The sequence below is a fragment of the Triturus cristatus genome, chromosome 1_2, assembly GCF_964204655.1.
Source record: "Triturus cristatus chromosome 1_2, aTriCri1.1, whole genome shotgun sequence".
NCBI classification, from domain to species: domain Eukaryota; kingdom Metazoa; phylum Chordata; class Amphibia; order Caudata; family Salamandridae; genus Triturus; species Triturus cristatus.
In genome coordinates, this window is record NC_140580.1 from 299,361,481 (window position 1) to 299,380,507 (window position 19,027).

At 43.9% G+C, this 19,027-nt stretch overlaps 1 protein-coding gene across 3 annotated transcripts in view; it reads left to right on the forward strand.

The window, feature by feature from the left end:
- Window positions 1-19,027, forward strand: part of MICU1 (mitochondrial calcium uptake 1) — a 730,309-nt gene that overhangs the window by 337,228 nt on the left and 374,054 nt on the right. For all 3 annotated transcript variants that reach the window (XM_085603833.1, XM_085603832.1, XM_085603834.1), the window contains exons 3-4: window positions 10,566-10,752; window positions 15,486-15,648. In XM_085603833.1, coding sequence (XP_085459959.1) covers window positions 10,566-10,752; window positions 15,486-15,648 — 350 coding nt within the window. The remainder of the gene's footprint in view (window positions 1-10,565; window positions 10,753-15,485; window positions 15,649-19,027) is intronic.

Consider the following 19,027-nt stretch of genomic DNA (forward strand, 5'->3'; position numbering starts at 1 on the left):
CTGACGACTGGAGTGGGGGGAAAGCAGGGTAATGGGCATAGTATTAGCTGAAAGCAAATCCGAGCCAGAGCTCTTACGAATGCCATTCCAGGTCCAGCGCAAGGTCTCAACCGTATCAATCTCAGTGCGCAGAAGCTTCGCCGGAGCGAAGAGTACTGTCGCTAGCGGCCACGGGTTAGCACGGTGAGCCTCCACCGCCACATGAGGTTGGAACGGAGTGGGGTGAAGCCAGAAATTAAGAAAACTGGCTTGAGCGCTGAGGGCATAGAGCTTAAAATCTGGTGCTCCCAGCCCTCCCCGCGACATTGGAAGGGTCAGAATATTATATGCTATCCTGGGCTGTCGTCCCGCCCAAACCAGGGTGATGAGCATTGAGCAGACCTTACGAAAGAAATGAGCAGTGAGAGGAATGGGGATGTTGACGAAAAGGTATAAGAATTTTGGGAGTACCACCATCTTTGCGATCGCTATGCGCCTGGTCAGGGAGAGCGGCAGTCGGTTCTAAAGAGGGATCTTGGACTCAAACCAATCAACTGCGTGGCCGAAGTTGGCCCTCCAGAGTTCATCCACGTCCCTGCTCAACCAAACGCCCAGATACCTAGTTGGCTCCGAGGCCCACACGAAAGGGTAGTCCGAATCAAAGGGGGTTGTGGCACCCGTGAGAGGGAACAATACGAATTTGCTCCAGTTAACCTGGATACCGGCATAGCCACCAAAGCGTATCACCTCCCGGACAAGAGAACTGAGGTTCTCCTGAGGGTGACTAACATAAAGGGTGATATCGTCCGCATACATAGAGACTAGTAAAGCCCGTGCCGCAAAGCCAATGCCTCTCTGAGTATGAGGCTGCCGGAGGCGAGCCGCGAGGAGGTCCATAGCGGCAGCAAAGAGCATGGGGGAGAGAGGGCAACCCTGTCAGGTGCCACGCCCAACAGAAATGGGCTCAGAGATCTGGCCGTTGATACAGAGGCGAGTAGTGTGGAGAGTGTATAAAAGTAACGCTTTGCGTATGAAGACCTGACTGAAACCCAAACGAGGGAGAAGGTAGAAAAGGAAAGGCCATTCCAGGGTATTGAAAGCCTTGGTTGCATCGAGTAGAGCAGCCACTGCCAGAAGTGACGGATTGATCTGGTGGAGGACGGAGAAGATTGTCCGAAGGTTATGAGAGGTGGTGCGGGCAGGAATGAAACTGGATTGGTCTGTGCGGGCAATAAGTGGCATGAGAGGGAGTAAGTGGGAGGCGAGCAACATGGCAAAGATTTTATTGTCCGTGTTGATAAGAGAAAGGGTGCGATATGAATCCCTTAGCTCAGGTGGCTTGTCCGGCTTGAGAAGTAATGTCAAAAGCGCCTCGCGCAGCGATGGGGGGGGGGGGGGAATTGACCCGATTCAAAGGATTCATTATACATAGCCGCAAGATGCGGGATCGTTTAGGGAGCAAATGCCTTGTAAAAGGACTCCAGTAAGCCGTCGGAGCCAGGGGCTTTGTCACCTGGCATGCTGTTTATGGCAGCTGAAATCTCCTCAGAGAAGGGCTCGTCCAAGTATTCCCGATGCGCATTTCCGAGCCAGAGAAGTTAGAGTGTCAAAGTATTGGTCGAGTACATTGCGGGGCGGGGCCGAACTGGCTGTATAGAGTTGAGTATAAAAGTCAGTGAAGCGCGCTTTGACGTCATCTGGGAAGGTGGTGTGGGAAGGCCCACCGTCTTGCAGGGTGGGGCGGTGATATATGATGCCGCGCGAGGCCGACTAAGGAGATTAGCCAAAGTCTTCCTGGGGCAGTCACCCTCACCGAATCGACACGCCCTCGCTTCTCTTCCGAGAAAAGCCAGTTCCATGTTTGCCTCGTCGGAAAATTCAGTAAGCTTCCCACGTATCTGGGCAAGTGTGTCAGCGCTTGGGCGTTGGGCATGAGAGGCATCCAATAATTTGATCTCCCTTTCGATCTTGTCCAGAGTACCACAGATGGAGTGCAAGACGCCAGATTGCTTGGAAATGCATTCCCCATGGATGACTGCCTTAAAGCCTTCCCAGAGCGTGGACGGGGAGTCCACCGACCCGTCGTTGAGCTCAAAATAATTTACAATTGCGGTCTGTATCTCATCACAGAATACCGAGTTGCAAAAAGCGTTTGGAGGGAGCCGCCAAGCGAAAGCATGGCAGGGAGAGTGGGGGGTAACGGAGCGATAAGTGGACGGGAGCGCGATAGGAAAGAGTACGTGCCATATGGTCTAATGAGGTCATCCAGACCAGTGCATCCAGGGAGGTGATCCATAGGTCCAGCCGGGACCAAAAGCCCCGAGAGCCCGTGACACATGTGCCCTTGCGTGCCGCAGGGTGAGAATGACGCCATGCATCATATAGTGAGTTGTCCAGGAGGATGGAGTTAAGAAGTGAGGCCGCACGTGGGTGAGAGAGATGGGAACCGGACCGGTCCAGGGCGGCGGACAGGGTCACATTAAAATCGCCCCCCCAAAGAAGAACAGCAGGGCCAAGAGATGATATGCGGTGCCAGACGTGAGCAAAGAAGTCCGGGTCGTCGCAGTTGGGACCATATATTGCCACGAGTATCGGGGGCTGGGCCCGCAAGGCGCCGCAGAGTATTACAAAACACCCATCAGGGTCGATGATTACCTTGGAAGTCTGCCATGGGAGCCCTCGGCGCAGCAGTATAGACACCAGCCGGGAATAATTGGAATAGAAGGAGGAATGGATTTCGCCCCCATGTCAGGAGAGGAGTCTGGTAGCAGTGGGCTGCATAAGATGGGTCTCTTGTAGAAAGCATATATCCACCTTGTTTCGAGTGAGATGAGCATGTACCAAGCTTGCCTTACGGTAGTCATTCAGCCCACGGACATTCCAAGTCCAAAGTGTAGTGTCAGTCATGGTGCAGTAAGCAAGGGAGGAATGTCCAGGAATAGTGGTATGGTGAGCAGAAGCTGCATGGATGGACGGTGAGCAATGCAATGAGATGCGTGTGAGAGGAGCATTACAATAATCAAGGGAACATTGCGACATAATAGAAACATACATATCTTGCAAACTCTGAAATGAACCGATAATACAAACAGTATTGGCCCCTTGGCCGGAAGATGCTTAACACGAAATAAAAACCTGGTTAAGGACTGGTCATAGGCAATTGACTGTGCAAAGACAAACAACCCATCCCCCGAAGCCCACCCAAAAAAAAAAAAAAAAAACAGAACACTGCCAACCCCGCACCCACACCAACCCCCCAATCAGGCTGAGGTACCACCCAAACCCACCCCAGGGTCCCACAGACTTTGCAACACAGGAGGTGGGTTTCCAAGCTCCCCCAAGGCCGATCCGTTCTCTCAGCAACCCTGAGATCCAAAGCCCTCGTGGGGACCGTGCAACCCGAACCCCTGGACACCGTGCACATTTGCAGCAGCATATGCTTCTTGGCGATCCCTGAGGCTGTGCTTTGGACTACTTGTAGTCCAGACCCCGAGCAGTGATTCCACCGAAGATTACTGGCCTACAGTCCTCGAGTGACCCGTGGGCTGATATCTAGTGATTCCTCTCGAGGTCCCTTCGCGATCCCTGGTCCGTCGACTTGTGGGTCCCTGAGAAGGGTACTTTGACTTTCAATGGGTTTACCTGGTTGCTCCAGACGTGCCCTGACACTCCATCTCTTGGGGAGTCTACAGGACCTTGCTGGTCCACACCGAAGCTGTTTTACTCTCACCGCGTGGGTTGCCGTTGTCAAGGCTTGTTGGTCTCCAATCCGAACACCGACCCCCCCCAGCACTCAACATCCTTCGGGGGACAGCTCGCCTGCAGACTGTGGTCGTCATCGACGCCTGCTGGTCTCAGTGGCAGTGGAGTCAAGCTTCACCTCATAGCACCTGAAACACCCGACATCGGTGGGCATTTGTCTATCGTGCCCCTGGTCACTGGCAAATGACCCAGACGCTGTCCCCTCTGCTTTCAGGTTCTTCACATCTTCGATCCAGGCTTGGATCACACCGGACACCTTTCTTTTCCACGGCAGCAGCACTTTGCAGCAACTCTCCCTAAGAAACACCATAATAGGGAACACACCTCTCTATCAGACTGAACACCGTAATAGGGGAACACGGGTACCAGCTTCCTCAAATACACAGCTTGTAAGTTCTCATGAAGTTCCTTTTCCTTGAAGTTTCTTTAGACTTCATAGACCATTATCCATTGAGGTAGCACAAGCAGGTTCGTCTCAAATCGTCGCCAGTCTTAAGTCGAATGTTTTCTCATAGACGGTTCATGTAGAAAACAAGTTATTGGTTTATTCATCAGGTTACAGGTTCAAATATAAGTTACAGGATGATCGTAAGATCCATAATATGCCCCAACAGGAGTAGCCTCCTTGCTGCTCAGCCCATCCGCTCCAACGGATTTCTCCTCAAGTACAAACATTCTGAACATTCCAATGACATCACCATTGGCTGAGCAGCAAGGCAGAGAACAAAAATAGGGAGGATGCATTAACCAACAAGTAGATTATAACAGTATGTTTAAAGCTCTCCGGCGCCAGACTGCTCACATGCTCCCCCGGTTCTAGATAATATTTTGAAAAAGTGGTAACACTTGATCAGTCTGCCACCTTCAGAATGTCAGCAAGTGTGCCATCTTCCCAAAAGACTTTCTTAGCCATTGCACCACTCGAGGAGTAAGCTCCAAATTTGGACAAGTAATTTCCAGCTTCAGACATCACTGCTCTTACCCACTACTAAATCGTAGCTTTGACGCTGCCTAACAGGGTTTCACATAGGAAATGAATAACTGATCTTCCCCATCTGCTCTGAATTCCAGCATTCTATGTTCATAAACGCTCATGCAACTCACAACACAGAAATTCATGCAGTCCTTGAAAAAATAGAAAATTCTAAGACATGGTTTTGGTCCATTTCCATATAAGAAAATGGACCCATCTAGGGAGTAAAATCTATTGCACCCCTCTAGAGCCTTAACGTCTGAAACTCTTCTAAAAAAAAAAAAAAAGAGATAAGACAGAGCAAGGCCGTAATTTCAACGATATTTGCCTCAATGAAAGATAAAGATTATCTTTGCAGGAAACAAACAGATCAGAAACAACATTTACATTCCAGAAAGAGTCATAGCAATCCCTAGGTGGTTATTTCAGCCTTATTCCCTTCACAACTCTACAGACCAAGGGATCACTGCCAGTAGCAAAATTGTTCACAAAGGCATGTCCTGCTGAAACACCTTATCTGTAACCATTGACTGTTCCATAAGACAAACCTGAATTGAACAGCTCCGCTAGATAGTTTGCCACTAGTACTACAGGAGCCTCTACGGGATATAGATTCCTTTCTAAATACCTCCACACCATTTTTTTTAATCCAAATTCCTCTGTTCCTTTTCCTGATATGTGTTGCCCATGGCTCATCCAATACGTTCTTAGCCTCTCCTGAAAGGCAAGAGTATCTACCTGATCCCCCAGAATGTTTCCAAGTAATAAGGTTAATGTTCCCATCTAGCACTAAAGGGTGCTCTGCTTTCCTTCCTGTCTTAAGAAAAAGAAAGGCCTAGATTTACTGGTACAAAGCAGAGTTTTTCTACTGCTAGTTCCATTATCCCAGAGGATACATGGCAACAAGGAACTACACTTGGGAGGTTCGGAACAGAGTTACTAGAACAATGCTGCATCTTTGTCTTCAAACCTTTAACAACACTCTGAGCATCAGAGCAAATAGAAGGAAAGCGTAACAACTCTCTTCCCCCCAAATGCGTCCACTGCAACCACTTTGGAATCTTGTCTCCAACTGTAATACCGGTTTACCTGAAATATCAATCTGCTCGCACAGAGATCTATCTGAATGGGACTCCACAAGTCCTGAATCTTCTTGAAAACCACTGGGTTCAGCTTGCAATTGCTGGAATCCTTAAAGTTACTTGAGTTCCAATCTGCCCTCTGGGTCTGCTGACCTGGGATAAATTCTACTTTAAAAAGTATTTTTTGTTCCCAACTAAAATGCCAAATTCCCCATGCTAGATCTGTCAGCTGGATTGATCTTGCTACTCCTAAACGATGGATATATGATACCGCTTTGAAATTGTCCAATCAAATCAATACCACACTGTTTACTAGAATTTTCTTGAAACTAATCAAAGCATTCAAACCTGCTAGAATCTCTAAACAATTTATGTGTAAGTTTCGCTCCCTGGACCATCTCCCTCCAGCTTCTAAATCTTTCAAAGGTTGCTGGCATCTGATTCTACAATAAATTCTGGAATATTTCTGAATATTGCTTTTCCGTTCCATCTCTCTTGATTGTTCAGCCACCACTCTAGATCTTCTCGATCTTCCTTAGGACAGGGGTATCACATTGGCATACCATAGACCCTTCCTCAACCCCAGGAAGGAATTTTAGTCTCTGGGGAGCCCTGTAGTGAACTGGACCCGGGGAAATGACCTGAAGGGAGGGCGATAAAAGCCCAACCACCCTTGCCAGATCCTGTAAAGTCTCTACTTTCTTTGCTAAAAAAATGATAGACTTCCTCCTTTTACTTTTGTCAATTTCTTCTGAGGGAAACCTATGTGGGCCAAAATTATGTCTAACTGAAAACCCCAAAATTCAAAATTTTGTGTTTGAACCGTGATAGATATCTTTACGTTGATGAACCCTAAGGCCTCTAAGAGATCCGGTATCCACCTAATGTGTGTTAACAATTCCTCTTGATCCTGACACATCACTAGTATATCGTCTAGATAGTTGATTAAACGCACTCCCCTTTCTCTCAAGAAAGCTACCACAGGGCACAGTACCTTGGGGAAACACCATGGAGCTGACAGTAGACCAAAGGAAGACTAGAAAATTGATACACAATTCCTCTCCATCTGAATCTTAAGTTTTTCTTTGAACTTACATCCATAGGGATTGTGAAGTAAGCGTCTTTCAGGTCTAACTTCAGAAGCCAATCCTTCTTCTGTAAAGTGTCTCGTAAAAGATGGATTCCCTCCATCATGAAGTGCTTCTACATAAAACCTTCCTCAACTCCTTCAGGTTTATTACAGGCTGCCAACCTTTGTCCATTTTCTTAGCAGAAAAACAGTACTTACAAAACCCCTTTCTGAGTCTGAAACCTTGGTAATTGCACCTTTGTGTATCATTTGAGTAACTTCTGCATCTACCAAGACCATATGATCTTTGTCTAAAGATAACTCCCTTGGTTGAATCCTTTGAGGGAGTTGCCAAAACTCATATGAAACCGATCACTGTTTGTAAGACCCATGAATAGTTTGTTACAGTTGGCCAGTTTGGAGGAAAAAAAGTAACTTTCCTCCTACTTTTGTTTGGGAAAAAACATTCAAATGACTGAAGCTTACCTTGATCTCCTGAGTCTTGAGATCTAGTCCTGTTCCCAAGGGAACTAGGGGTTTGCTCTTTTTGTGGGAAGAAACCCATGTTGTAACGGAAGCTCCTTCTGTAAGCCATCGGTTCTTGATAGTAGAACTGGGTCTTTTCTGACCTTTGGCTGACGGCCACTCCCCTCCTGTTAGGCCTTCCAAAACACTTGCATTAAACACTCTTCACATACTCAACTGAGCCCTGCTAAAGGAAGTAAGCGTGGACACGCACTTGCCCAAGGATTTCACAAAACCTTCACTAAAAAGCAACCCATTCGGGCCACCTGGGTCTTCTTTGTTGGCTAAATCACTCAGTTTAGGGTTCTTCCTTATAAAGATGGCCTTCCTCCTTTCCACTATTAGCCAGACATTGGTATTTCCAAGCAAGCAGCCTGTTTGCTCCAACCAGTCAAAAGGGCTGCACCTATGGGCAAATCTTTGTATTTTACATTGTCTGCTGTACCGAAACCCCTGGCTAACTGACCCAGAATGTCCAATAACTTGTCGTGGCACTGCTTAAGGCAGCGCTCCAGGCCCTTCCTGGGGCCCTTTGCCGATTTAAAAAGAGGTTATTATGTTTGGGATCCAGGTTAGGCGTAATTCCTAATTTATTATCCAGAAAAGGTCTTGGACATTCAGCCCTCTTAAGATTGTGAGTCTCCTCATCGAGACTTTCGCAGCCAATATTTAATAAAGGTAGTGACGTGGTCGACTGGCCACCAGTATAAAGCTTAAGGGTAGGTAGTGAGGTTGAGGTTGAACATGTCTGCACCCAGCGGGTTTTTAATAGCTTTCAAGGTTGAAGGCTGTTCTAGGTCTTCATCAAGAAAGCCAGGCTCAAAAGTCTCATGTAGATCGAAAACATATTTGTCCAATTGGTGAAAATCATCCTCAGAAATATTGTCTGTATTGAGGGAGTTCTTTCCATCTATTGTGCCATTAAGGCAGCTCATGCGATTTTTGCACGGACCGACACCCAGCTCCATCCCGCCAACTTGTTCGCTCCTGCTAGTTGTCCCGCTAAGAACACCACGGTCTGTTGTAGCTCTAAGGCTACCATGTCTCATGTCTCTTTCAACTATGGACCCTCTTTCAACTAAGGGAGGGCCCTTACAAGGTGTTTTGAGTTTTTTGACACCTTATATCCCTTTTTAGCATTTACAGGGCAATCCTGCTCAGATACTGAGGAATAAATCCTCCTCTGAAGGAGAACTTTCTTTTTGCAAAAATAGCTTCTGCTACCTCCTTAAGTTCTCTGTGAAAAATCTTCTTGAATATGTCATCACTGAGGCTGGAGGAAGGGAGGACAATTCAACTGCCATTGTTACAGGAATATCTCCTTTTCCAGGAATCTCTCCCTTCTCAAGAATATATAGGGAAGATACCTTTGTTCTCCTCCCTCTTCTTTTTTCTTTTCTTTCCATGTATTGGCCTGTAAAATCGCTTCGTGGAGATGCAGTTTTAGCGTTATCACTTTCCACGTTCATCCGGCACTTGTAACAAAACTCATCGTCATAGCACCGCTATGTGCGTGCTGACCCGCTTTTCATAAGAAAATACCCGAACTAAAATGGCGGTCAACTGCTGGTCCTCTTTTAATTGCCATCGTGCAGTACGCGTGTGGCTGAGGACTTTGGTAATAAGGGGGGAACTGGTCAGCGTTGTAAGGGTGAACATGCCCTCCTTTTCTCTTGATAGACTGGAAGAGTGCATGCCCTTCACCACTCCGATGCCGAAGCCTGCACAGCCTGAACGCACCTCCCGCGCGTCTACTATTAGGGTCAAAAGATGCCTCAAGCTAAATGAAGCACACTCGTAAGCAGTTAGACAGGTCCCAAGGCACGTACATTGCACCAAAGCTGCTAAACTATCCTGATGAGCCACAAGAGGCCCAGGCTCACTAAAATAACATCACACTCATTTTGATTGCTTGAATTCTGACTTTTTAACCTCTTAGACTACATCGCTTAGAAGCCTGCAACTGCTTACCCATGCTACCCTGAGAGTAAAGTTCAGAAAAGCTTGTATTTTGTGTAGCGTCCAGAACTTTGTCTGAGCTAGTACCTGGGTTATCTTACTTTGTGTGGGGGAGAACCATAGTACCTGGATTTCTTCCTCGCTCAGTGTATCTCCTAGCTGCGCCTCAATGACCAGTGTTGGAATTGTAATAACGAAAGGGGGGATCTGGCCCATCTCATATATCACTGTCCCAAAGTCAAATCTTACTGGGAGAAGATCTTTGCCTTTTTAAATGACATGTTAGGATGTACCCTTAAAACGGAGTTTGCCACCCTGGTAACGGCCTCTGTTAGAACAGAGGCAATCTCACAACAAGATAGCGACTTACTTGATCTCCTACTAACAGCAGGTGTAAAAATGGTTCTCAATAAATGGAAAGACACCTCCAAGGCAACGTTTAAGGGATGGCTCAATTGGGTGACGTACCTTAGAGGTGCAGATACGGTGGCCCTACGAGACTCACCGTGGAGACAGCCCGCCAGAAAAATATGGGCATCCCTGGACAAGTACTTAGACCCCTACGACCCACCTTGAAGGTGCCTAGTATAACGACCCAGATACCAACCCTTATTAGACAATGTCGAGCAGACTTCTCTCTCTCTCTCCGCTCTGGTCCCTTCTCCCCTGTCCCTATCTGTGCTTTCTGTGACCCTTACGAGAACAGAGGGTGGGGGGGCAGCCAAAAGAGGAAACAAAATATGTACCTCAACCAGCACAGCCAACGTGGGCTGCCCTGTAACACCATGCGATACAAAGTGCATGCTTTTTGTTTTATGTTATATGTATCTGTTTTTATGTTTTTACGTTATATGGCTTTTGTATATGACAAATATCAATAAAATTCTATTGAAATTAAAAAGAAAAGGTTGTATTTGGCAGAGTTTGCTCAGCCCCTGTGAGACGGGGCCAAGACACGTGTAGCAACAAAATTAACTCTGTCTGACCTACACCCCTTTCCCCCGCAGGTCCCCCGGTCTCCCAGAACGTTGTCTGACAACACATTACTATGTCTCTGTGTGGACTTTAAAGTAACAGATGGCTTTGTGTTTGTCATTATTACGCTTGAATGTTTAGGCAAACCATCCGGTTTGCTGTGGATGAAAGTTTGTTTCTAATAAGTAAGAAATAGGTAATCACTATATTCTTCCCTTTTCCTTTCCCATGCTTATTTCAGAGCCCACGCTGAAGCTCGTTCATCTGTGAAACACAACCTGCGGCCAGAGTCTAGTGAAAAAGATAAGGATGCAGAGGAAGGAGGGAATTTAGATGATTCTGATGCCAAGGTTGTGAAGTCAGGTGATGGAGAGACACAAGCAGAAGGGAAAAAAAAGAAAGCACGCACTGGATTCAGAGATCGGAAGGTAGGAAAATATCTAGAGCGTTGAAATTGTCCGATTTTAATGTTGAGAGTCAAAAGCTACAAAAGTTGACAGAAATTGTCATGTTTCAAACTTACATTTTCTATTGGATACTTTTATGTGGTCCAAATACAATCTTTTCAGGCTTTTTAGGCTATTCGGAGTGATTTCCATTTATTGTAACTTTAAGTTTGAGTTGATGAAGCAATGCAGGTCTAAATGTGCATACAGCCTCTTCTCTCCCCGCAGTCTTCTCCAACCCCCTTGTGATCTGCCATCGTGACTCCACATATACTTTCAATACCACTATAGTTATGAAATTGGTGCGGACACCTGCTTTTACATCTTTGAAAGAAACCCAATTTTTAAGTAGTAAAACGCAGCAAAAGAACTGTGGGGACTGTCCTTTCCAGTACATGAAGATAATTCACATGGTATGCTTATGATCTTCTCGGTCTTCCAAAAACATTTGCACAGTTTGCTTTCTACAAATAAAATTCAATGTAGACATTCTACAAATCAAAGATCATAAAAAGGTATATTGCTTCAAAGCGCCTCAACTTCGCCTTACCACATTCTAGTAAATAAATACATTCCTAATGACAGGCAATACAAGGATTTTTCTACAGGGACTATTATTTTAATTTGTAAGTCAAATGCAGTAAATTCTTTACTGAATAACTATGCCTACCGTGAATGTATTCCCGGACTTTCTTATACCACCCTTTACATACAGATATATGGCCGCTTTAACTTTTTGTATTTTGAGCTAAACACTTGGAACACACATCGGACTATGTCACATCTTTAAAACTTTATAACCTTTTAATGAAAGTTGCATTATTGTCATTCATGTGCCAACCATTCCACTGCACAACTGATAGTGATGACAAGGATTAGTCTGGTTGGCATTCATCAATAATGGAAGAAGTATACAAGGCAAACTGTGGAATTATCATAGTCCTTCAGTAGTTGAGACTTGAATAAGCCCCTACTGTCGTTCATCAATTCTCATATATAGTTGTGATAAGTCAGTTAATGGTGTTACAAAAAGTGAAATGCAATATGCAGTGATCCTTTTTTATGTCTCACCTAGCTAGCTCTTGCACTGTCTGTTCCAGACATGCTGTATTCAGGATATGGGCATTAAGCAATAACCAATTTTTTTTTAATTGGCTCCTTTATCTGTCCTTTGTAAATGGTTGCTTTTCCTCGGTTACTATGGGTCCTAGCCCCTCCTTTTTATCTTTTGTAACCTCCCATGAGGACTGCCCCTCTTACATGTGGTGTTACTCGCATTTTCTAATTTAAGTTAGTAGATCACAGGCAGGAGATGAAGTGATTTGCTAAGAATCACAGAATGTTGAGCCGATGCCAAGGCTTGAATACTGGTCCCCAGCTATGTAGTTGGCAGCTCTGACCCCTGAGCCACATCATCTCCCTCTGGGGACAGCACAAGATTAATGTGATAACTAATTACACAGTGTTTTTGTGCTAAAAAAATTAATCCACATGAGCGTTCGAGTTTTGTTCGCTTATGGTTGCAGTCTCTCTTTAATGCCAACTGCCCCAATGATGCACATCTCTGCAACAGTCACACTGCCGCTTGTTCAAATTTGGCATTTCAATGCTGTTCTGTCGTGGAGCTCATGAGGTGTACCAGCCTTTCCTACTCCCCCTGGTGTTCCTATCCCTGTCCCTCACCTCTCCCGTCACGTTACTTGTTTTACATTCACAGCCCATAACCCTGCAGTTTGTTTGTGGGCCACTCCTTTATTGTTCGTGTGTTTTAACACATTTGTTTTTAAATTGCATCCACCATCTTACATTAAACGTAAAATAAATGGTCGTCACGTCATGGCACATACCTGCGTGCATATTCATCATTATGATGCCATCTTTATTATTATAATTTTTCCTAACGCTGTTTTGCATCGGCAAATGAGCATTTGTTTTCTTTGGGTATAAGGGGAACAGCACCAGCAAAAAAAACATTGGCATAGCCCAAAAAATATGGTACCTCCATTGAAAGGCGAGACTCTCTGACATCGTCAGTGCTTGATTGTTTTACAATAAAGAGCACACTCCAGATTAGATAGGTGTGTTTTTGGAGGAGGCATGAAATATCCAAAATGTTACTAGCGCCAGATATGTGCCATGGCTGTTTTCAAACCAGACCCCATTGACCATAGTGACTGGTAGACTGAGGTCCATTCAGAGAGCCTACTTGAAACTGATTTTATTGCAAATGATAGACTAGGGAGTGCCAGCAAGCATTCTAAATCAAGTTAATAAGATGGGAAAATAGAGTGGAGAAAGTGTATAAGATGTGTAAAAGATTTACAATTTGATTTACAATTGGATGGATACAAATGGTAAGGCAATCACCTCTACAATAACTATGAAAGTTATTAGTTGTGAAGAAAGGAAACTCCTTGGAAATAAACATAGTCACTCTAGGGGATATGGACAGCATGTACAGGAAATAGAAGCAGGAAAAGACACAACTTTAGTTGCTAGAGATGATCACAAATGGTCATAGAAGATAAAAACACAGCCTAAAAGGTGCTGACAAATTTAATAGCATGCAATGAAAGGCAAGGGACATATTCTCTGTAGAAAATGCATGCTAACTGAAGATCATTAGAGGTGTAGTAGATTAAAAGCTTTCCTTGCTAGCTGATACAGAATTGTGATCTAATATATATGATATATTAGCAGACAGGTGAAATGGGCTTATCTGTCTTGATCATTGAGAAATGAAAAAATCTAATTTTGTGGTGAATTTACTAGAATACAGAAATCTTAAAAAGCCATACTGCATTGAACCAATAAGAGGTCAGTAGTGCCCACTACATTAATATTACAAAATAACAGGAAGAGGATCGGTTAGTATTACTGTCAAGATCAAGTTCTGCCTTGGGCTACCATAGGACTCCATTCCATGACCCCACAGCCTTTCCAGTTTTGGACTTTCCTTTTCCAAATACTGCTTTAACGTGTGATCAGCCATTTAGGTCTGTTGAAGTAAATTAAGAGTGCAAGTATAAAAGTGCGCTGATCTAGTAGTTGAAAACCTAGGGAGGGGTACAAGGGTGTCCTTGTGACCAAGAGTCCTGTAGTTATGGCATATCTTTCTGAGTGATGCCTTGATGGACACTTCGTTGATACCATGTTCCTGCCCACTTGTAAATAGGCAGGTGGTCCGGCATCACAGACTGCTCCTGGCTGCCTTAATTTTCTTATAAAAAAATCCTACTCCATAGAGCCTTGTTGTACAGGCCTCAACCAGTAAAGTGAATCCCAACTCATTCGCAACCACTCTTCCAGATGGAAAATCCAAGAGGATTGGGGCTTTAGCTAAGCATAGGTTTACCTTCACCAGTCTAGCATAGCAGTCAGTAAATGCGGTTTGTTTACTGTGTTGCTATACACGTCTTGTGGAACATGGCCGGGTAGGTCTTGCCTACAGTCCCAGAAAACATTAGGACCTCTTTAGCCCAGACAATTTATGGTGGATAAGTTGGAGCTAAATATGATATCCGTACAGGCCTCAATACTGTGGATTGCCTGGGAGGACAATCCGTACTAGTGTTGTACATCAAGACACCTGGATTTGTTCCACAGAATTTTCCAGTGATGTACTGGCCTCCTACATGGATATTTGGATGAGAAGGTAGACTCTGCATTAGAGCGATGTGACACAACCCATCACAACATTCATTTTGAGGATATTGCCACTTCTATTTTGAATCGGAAGAAGAATGAACATACTAGCCCTCAACTTCTACTTACACAAAGAGAACTACTCGATTTGAATGAAATATGAACTTTACATCTTGTGAACATTTGCTCTGTACTTTTCTGTTTCCAATTTATAAATAAGATTGTTAATGTGTAACTGTGATGATTAGGATTGCTTTTAAACTTTTTGATAAATAACTGGTTTTAAAAAAAATAAATAGATCAACAATCACATTTTGATAATAAAATGTTCCAAATCCAAATATTTTAACATAAATAGATAGTCTCTAATCGAGTCAACAATCCTGGATGTTTTCTTGAATCACTTTATATGATATATTGTAAGGTAATTTAAACTAATCGGTATAGGCAGTGACACTGGAATTATGCGATTCGTCTGCCACTGTTTTTTCTTATTTAAATTATTCATTTGCTGTATTTGCCACATAATCCATCATCACAGTGCTGCATAATTTGCAGATTTTAACTAAACAAATTTTGTTTATCGTTTATATGGATAAAACTTTGCTAAAAATGCACCAACACTTGTTGCTGCACAGTGGAAGACCCTTCACAGAGATTGACTGGTCACCTTTCAGTGGCATATTAATATGTTTGGTGTTCAACTGGTACTAATGACGTGAAACCTTTGCCAATATAGTATTAAGATGAGTAAAATTAAAATAATAAAGTAATATTATCACAAAATTTGATGCATTATGCCACATACCTTTCCTTTTCTTGCTGCCGAATATAGTCAACCCTGCTGAATAATTTGATCCTCCTCTGCACATTTCAGTGGCCATGAGTATAGGGTACTGTTAGAGAGTCATTCAGCTTAATAAGCATGGCCACTGTTGGGTTGTCTAACTGGTTCATGCTTTCCTTCCCTATGCATTGCTTGCCAGTTCTGAGCTGCTTTTTTCCCCAGTTCGAATGGTTGTGTGCTGGGGTGTTTCTCCTGTTGTGATATCACGTTTTTTTCCCCATAGGTTATGGAATATGAAAACCGAATAAGAGCTTACTCGACTCCTGACAAAATCTTCCGCTACTTCGCTACTCTGAAAGTGATACATGAAACTGGGGAGTCGGAAGTGTTTATGACTCCTCAGGACTTTGTAAGGTCCATAACGCCCAATGAGAAACAGCCTGAAAGTAAGTGAAGAAAGATCTCTTGAATAACAGTGCCATTCTGATGCCACATACAGTTGTTGTGTACTCCATCAAAATGATCTAGATTTAAATGATGGAGTGGACTCCCCAGATTTATTTTCCAAAATCCAACTTCTCGCTGCACACCATGGTTAGCCTGCTTTTTCTTTCTTCTCCACTCAGGCAAATGAAAATTACAGCGACCAACAAATCATCACTCGTCTGCTTTACCTTTTGGAAAATTGACTCTTTATTCTAGTGATTACATGAAAGTTTTGTGTTGTAGTGAAGTTAAATGGCTTTGGCACCACACTAGATTTTTAGGTCTTCACTTACACATCAACACTATATATGTGTATCTTGATAATATACTGCTCATTATGAAAACTAGTTATGTTATTGCTATGCTGTCAATATATGTCATAGATGCTGCAAAGAAGCTTAAATACAATAAGAATAGTTAAAAAGAAAAATCAATTTGGCACAGTAATCTAATTTGCACAATGAAACGTCACTGATCAATTGTCCATAAGTGTCACTGAATCTTTTGGCACAGCTGGGTTCTACTGGAGAGTATTTTAATTATACTATGCTCAATTAATGTTGTGGTGGGAGGGGGATGTATCAGTAGCATAACCTAGTAATAGCTGGACAAACAGACTTTTTTTAAACCGCAGGCCTCATTCATCATCATCATCCATGGGATGTATAACCTGTCGGACATTTTCAAGGGACGGCCATGATGCTAGTGCTGGTATTGACTTTTAAATTCGCTTTTCTGCACAGTAACTTTGCAATCTGCCCATTTACTAAGCTCCTTCTCCCGCCGCCACATGTTAGGATCATCTGAGTTTTCCAGCTCATGGATAAAAGCCATAAATCTACTTGCAACATTAGTAATCTCATTCCATGGGAATAAACCCAATATGTACAAACACTGGCATCCTCCTAAGATCTCGATCTGTAGAGCATTTGATGAATTGCACCACTGTATCCCGGAAAACACTCAGCAAGGGGCAGCTCCAGACTGTGATAGAAATCCGCCACACCTGGGACACTGAGGATGCGCATCAGGAAATATAATTGATTCTATTAGGGGTAACGTAGACCCTGTATTGGTAATAATAATTAACTTAAACCTGGAATTCCTGGACATTTTAGAGGAATGTTTCTGTGTGTTGAACCAGTCGCCTTCAGTCAAGGGTGTACCTAAATCCTGAGACCATTTACTACGCAGCACAGTAAGTTCATTCTTTGATTGTGCTATAAATGATCTAAATAGGAGGTTTTTTTGCCTGAGTGTACCATCTAAAGTACAAATATCTTTCAGGCAAGCATGTACTCTGCACATTAGAAAATGACTTCCTGGCATTTCATAGTCCACATGGAGTTCTTAGAACTCCATGCAGCTTCCTCTTGAATATAGGTTTCCCATCATCCTGAGCCTTTCCTCAGCCCAGTCTCTTAGCTCGTTCCAGTTCCCCGGGTGTGTTAGCTTCGTTAAGGATAACAAAGGTATCTTCTGAGCATGCGTGTTCTCTGTAGTGCTTTATCCCATGTTTTTTAAAATGACTTTTACCTGAATGGGTCAAGTAGCAATTGTGTAAGTATTGCCCATGGAGGTCTACCCAACTCCTTAGCGCTTGTGTCTTCCCAGTAAGATGCTCTCATCTAGCTGCCCACTGTAATTGTGCAGCCAGATGTGGAGCTCTGAATCCAGGGCAGCGTGTTTGCCCACAATTACAGTATAAGGCCCAGTCAAGGTCTCAATAAATGATTCCCTTGCTCAACGATTGGTAGCTGGCTGCGAGCAGGCAAGCTTAACTTGGGATAGAGGTGGGTAAAGCATTTAAAAACACCAATACATTAGATAATTAAGACACAACACACAATAAAAATCGAACACAAATTTATACAAATAGGGTATATTTTTATAATTAAAATGAAACCAAAACAACAAAAATTAATTCAATGGACGGACCCGAAGATGTTAATTTTTAAAGATTAAATACTTTATAGTGCCTAAAAACTAAAAGTGCCAACTTGGAACATCTGGGCATGCTTGCTATGGAGTGCTAGTCAAATACAATGAGAGGTAGGGCCCGGTCGAGTTATGGTTGTTTTTCTGGAGCTTTATAATTTGACGCCGAGCGAGGCACTTTGTCAGTCCAGCTTGCAAGTTGACGATGGCGAATTGGTCGAACAGGAAGCCTCGGTGAAGTCCTGGAAGTCTTGGAGCTCCATTGGTTTCAACGGGCTGAACCTAGATTTCAGGCCAGGTCGCAGTTTGATGTTGGCGGCTTGACTCTGGACGCTAAATCAGTGAACTTCTGGAGCTTTTTTACGAAAATTTTCCAAGTGATCTCAAATTTCTGGATCTTTTCAGAACGTCCTTTTGGGGTTGCTAAGTGTCCACAGCACCAGTCCAAGATTCCAGAATCCCTGAGTTGCTCCTTGGGGCGTTGGGACTGCAATTCCCACAGTGCACCTTGCCAAATCCTTAAAAGTCCAGTTAAATGTGGTCTGCTGTTTCATCTAGGTGTAGATGATTCAGGTGGAGATCTTTTGACATGTTCCTTTCGGGGTGTCCACTCCTTCAACTTTCATGGCAAAGCAATGTCCTAGTTGGGCTGAAGACCGAAGTGTGTACTGGGTGCAGTCCTCTCTTGTGCAGTCCAAGGGACCAGCAGGGCAGTCTTTATTCTTCTGCTTGTAGTTTCAAGGCAGGGAACTGAGTTGCTTGGCAGCTCTCCCATATGTATCTCGTGTTCTTGGGTTTCGAGCAGGGAGGCACCCCTGACCAATGGGATACAGGGTGCCACCCAGAAGTATGACCGCTTTCTCCAAAATGTGGCATATTCTTGTCCCAGTAAGTACTGTTTGACAAAATCCAAAATGGAAAAACACTCTCCTGGAGGTTAAGATCTGGCTAAGCCAACTCACTGGTGTGACTAACTTTCACTAACACTCCCCTTCCAGCCCTTCTGCTAATTACTGGGGATCCTACCTGGCTGGAGGTGCATCAAGTGGGGGTGAGCTTGTGTTCCTGTGCTAACTGTCATTCCCTCTTTGAAGACCAGTTTGGCTACTCCACCCCCATTCTGCCTTTTGCTCTGCAGCTGCAGGTCTCCTCCCACCAGATGTCTTTTGTCTCTATGCAAGCCAATTCACACCTCATCAGAGCAGTTTGGCTCAGCCTGTCATAGGATGGCCAGTCAAAAGTGGCTGCTAAAAAGCTGGATTTTGTCACATCAGAAACACTAGTTCTATAACTTCTTTTCTGTAATAGTTATACGAAATCTAACATGGGCAAGTTGTTGGATTTATCCTAACTATTCTTTTAAGTCATTGAATTATTATTTTAGCTCATTCCTGTCAATAA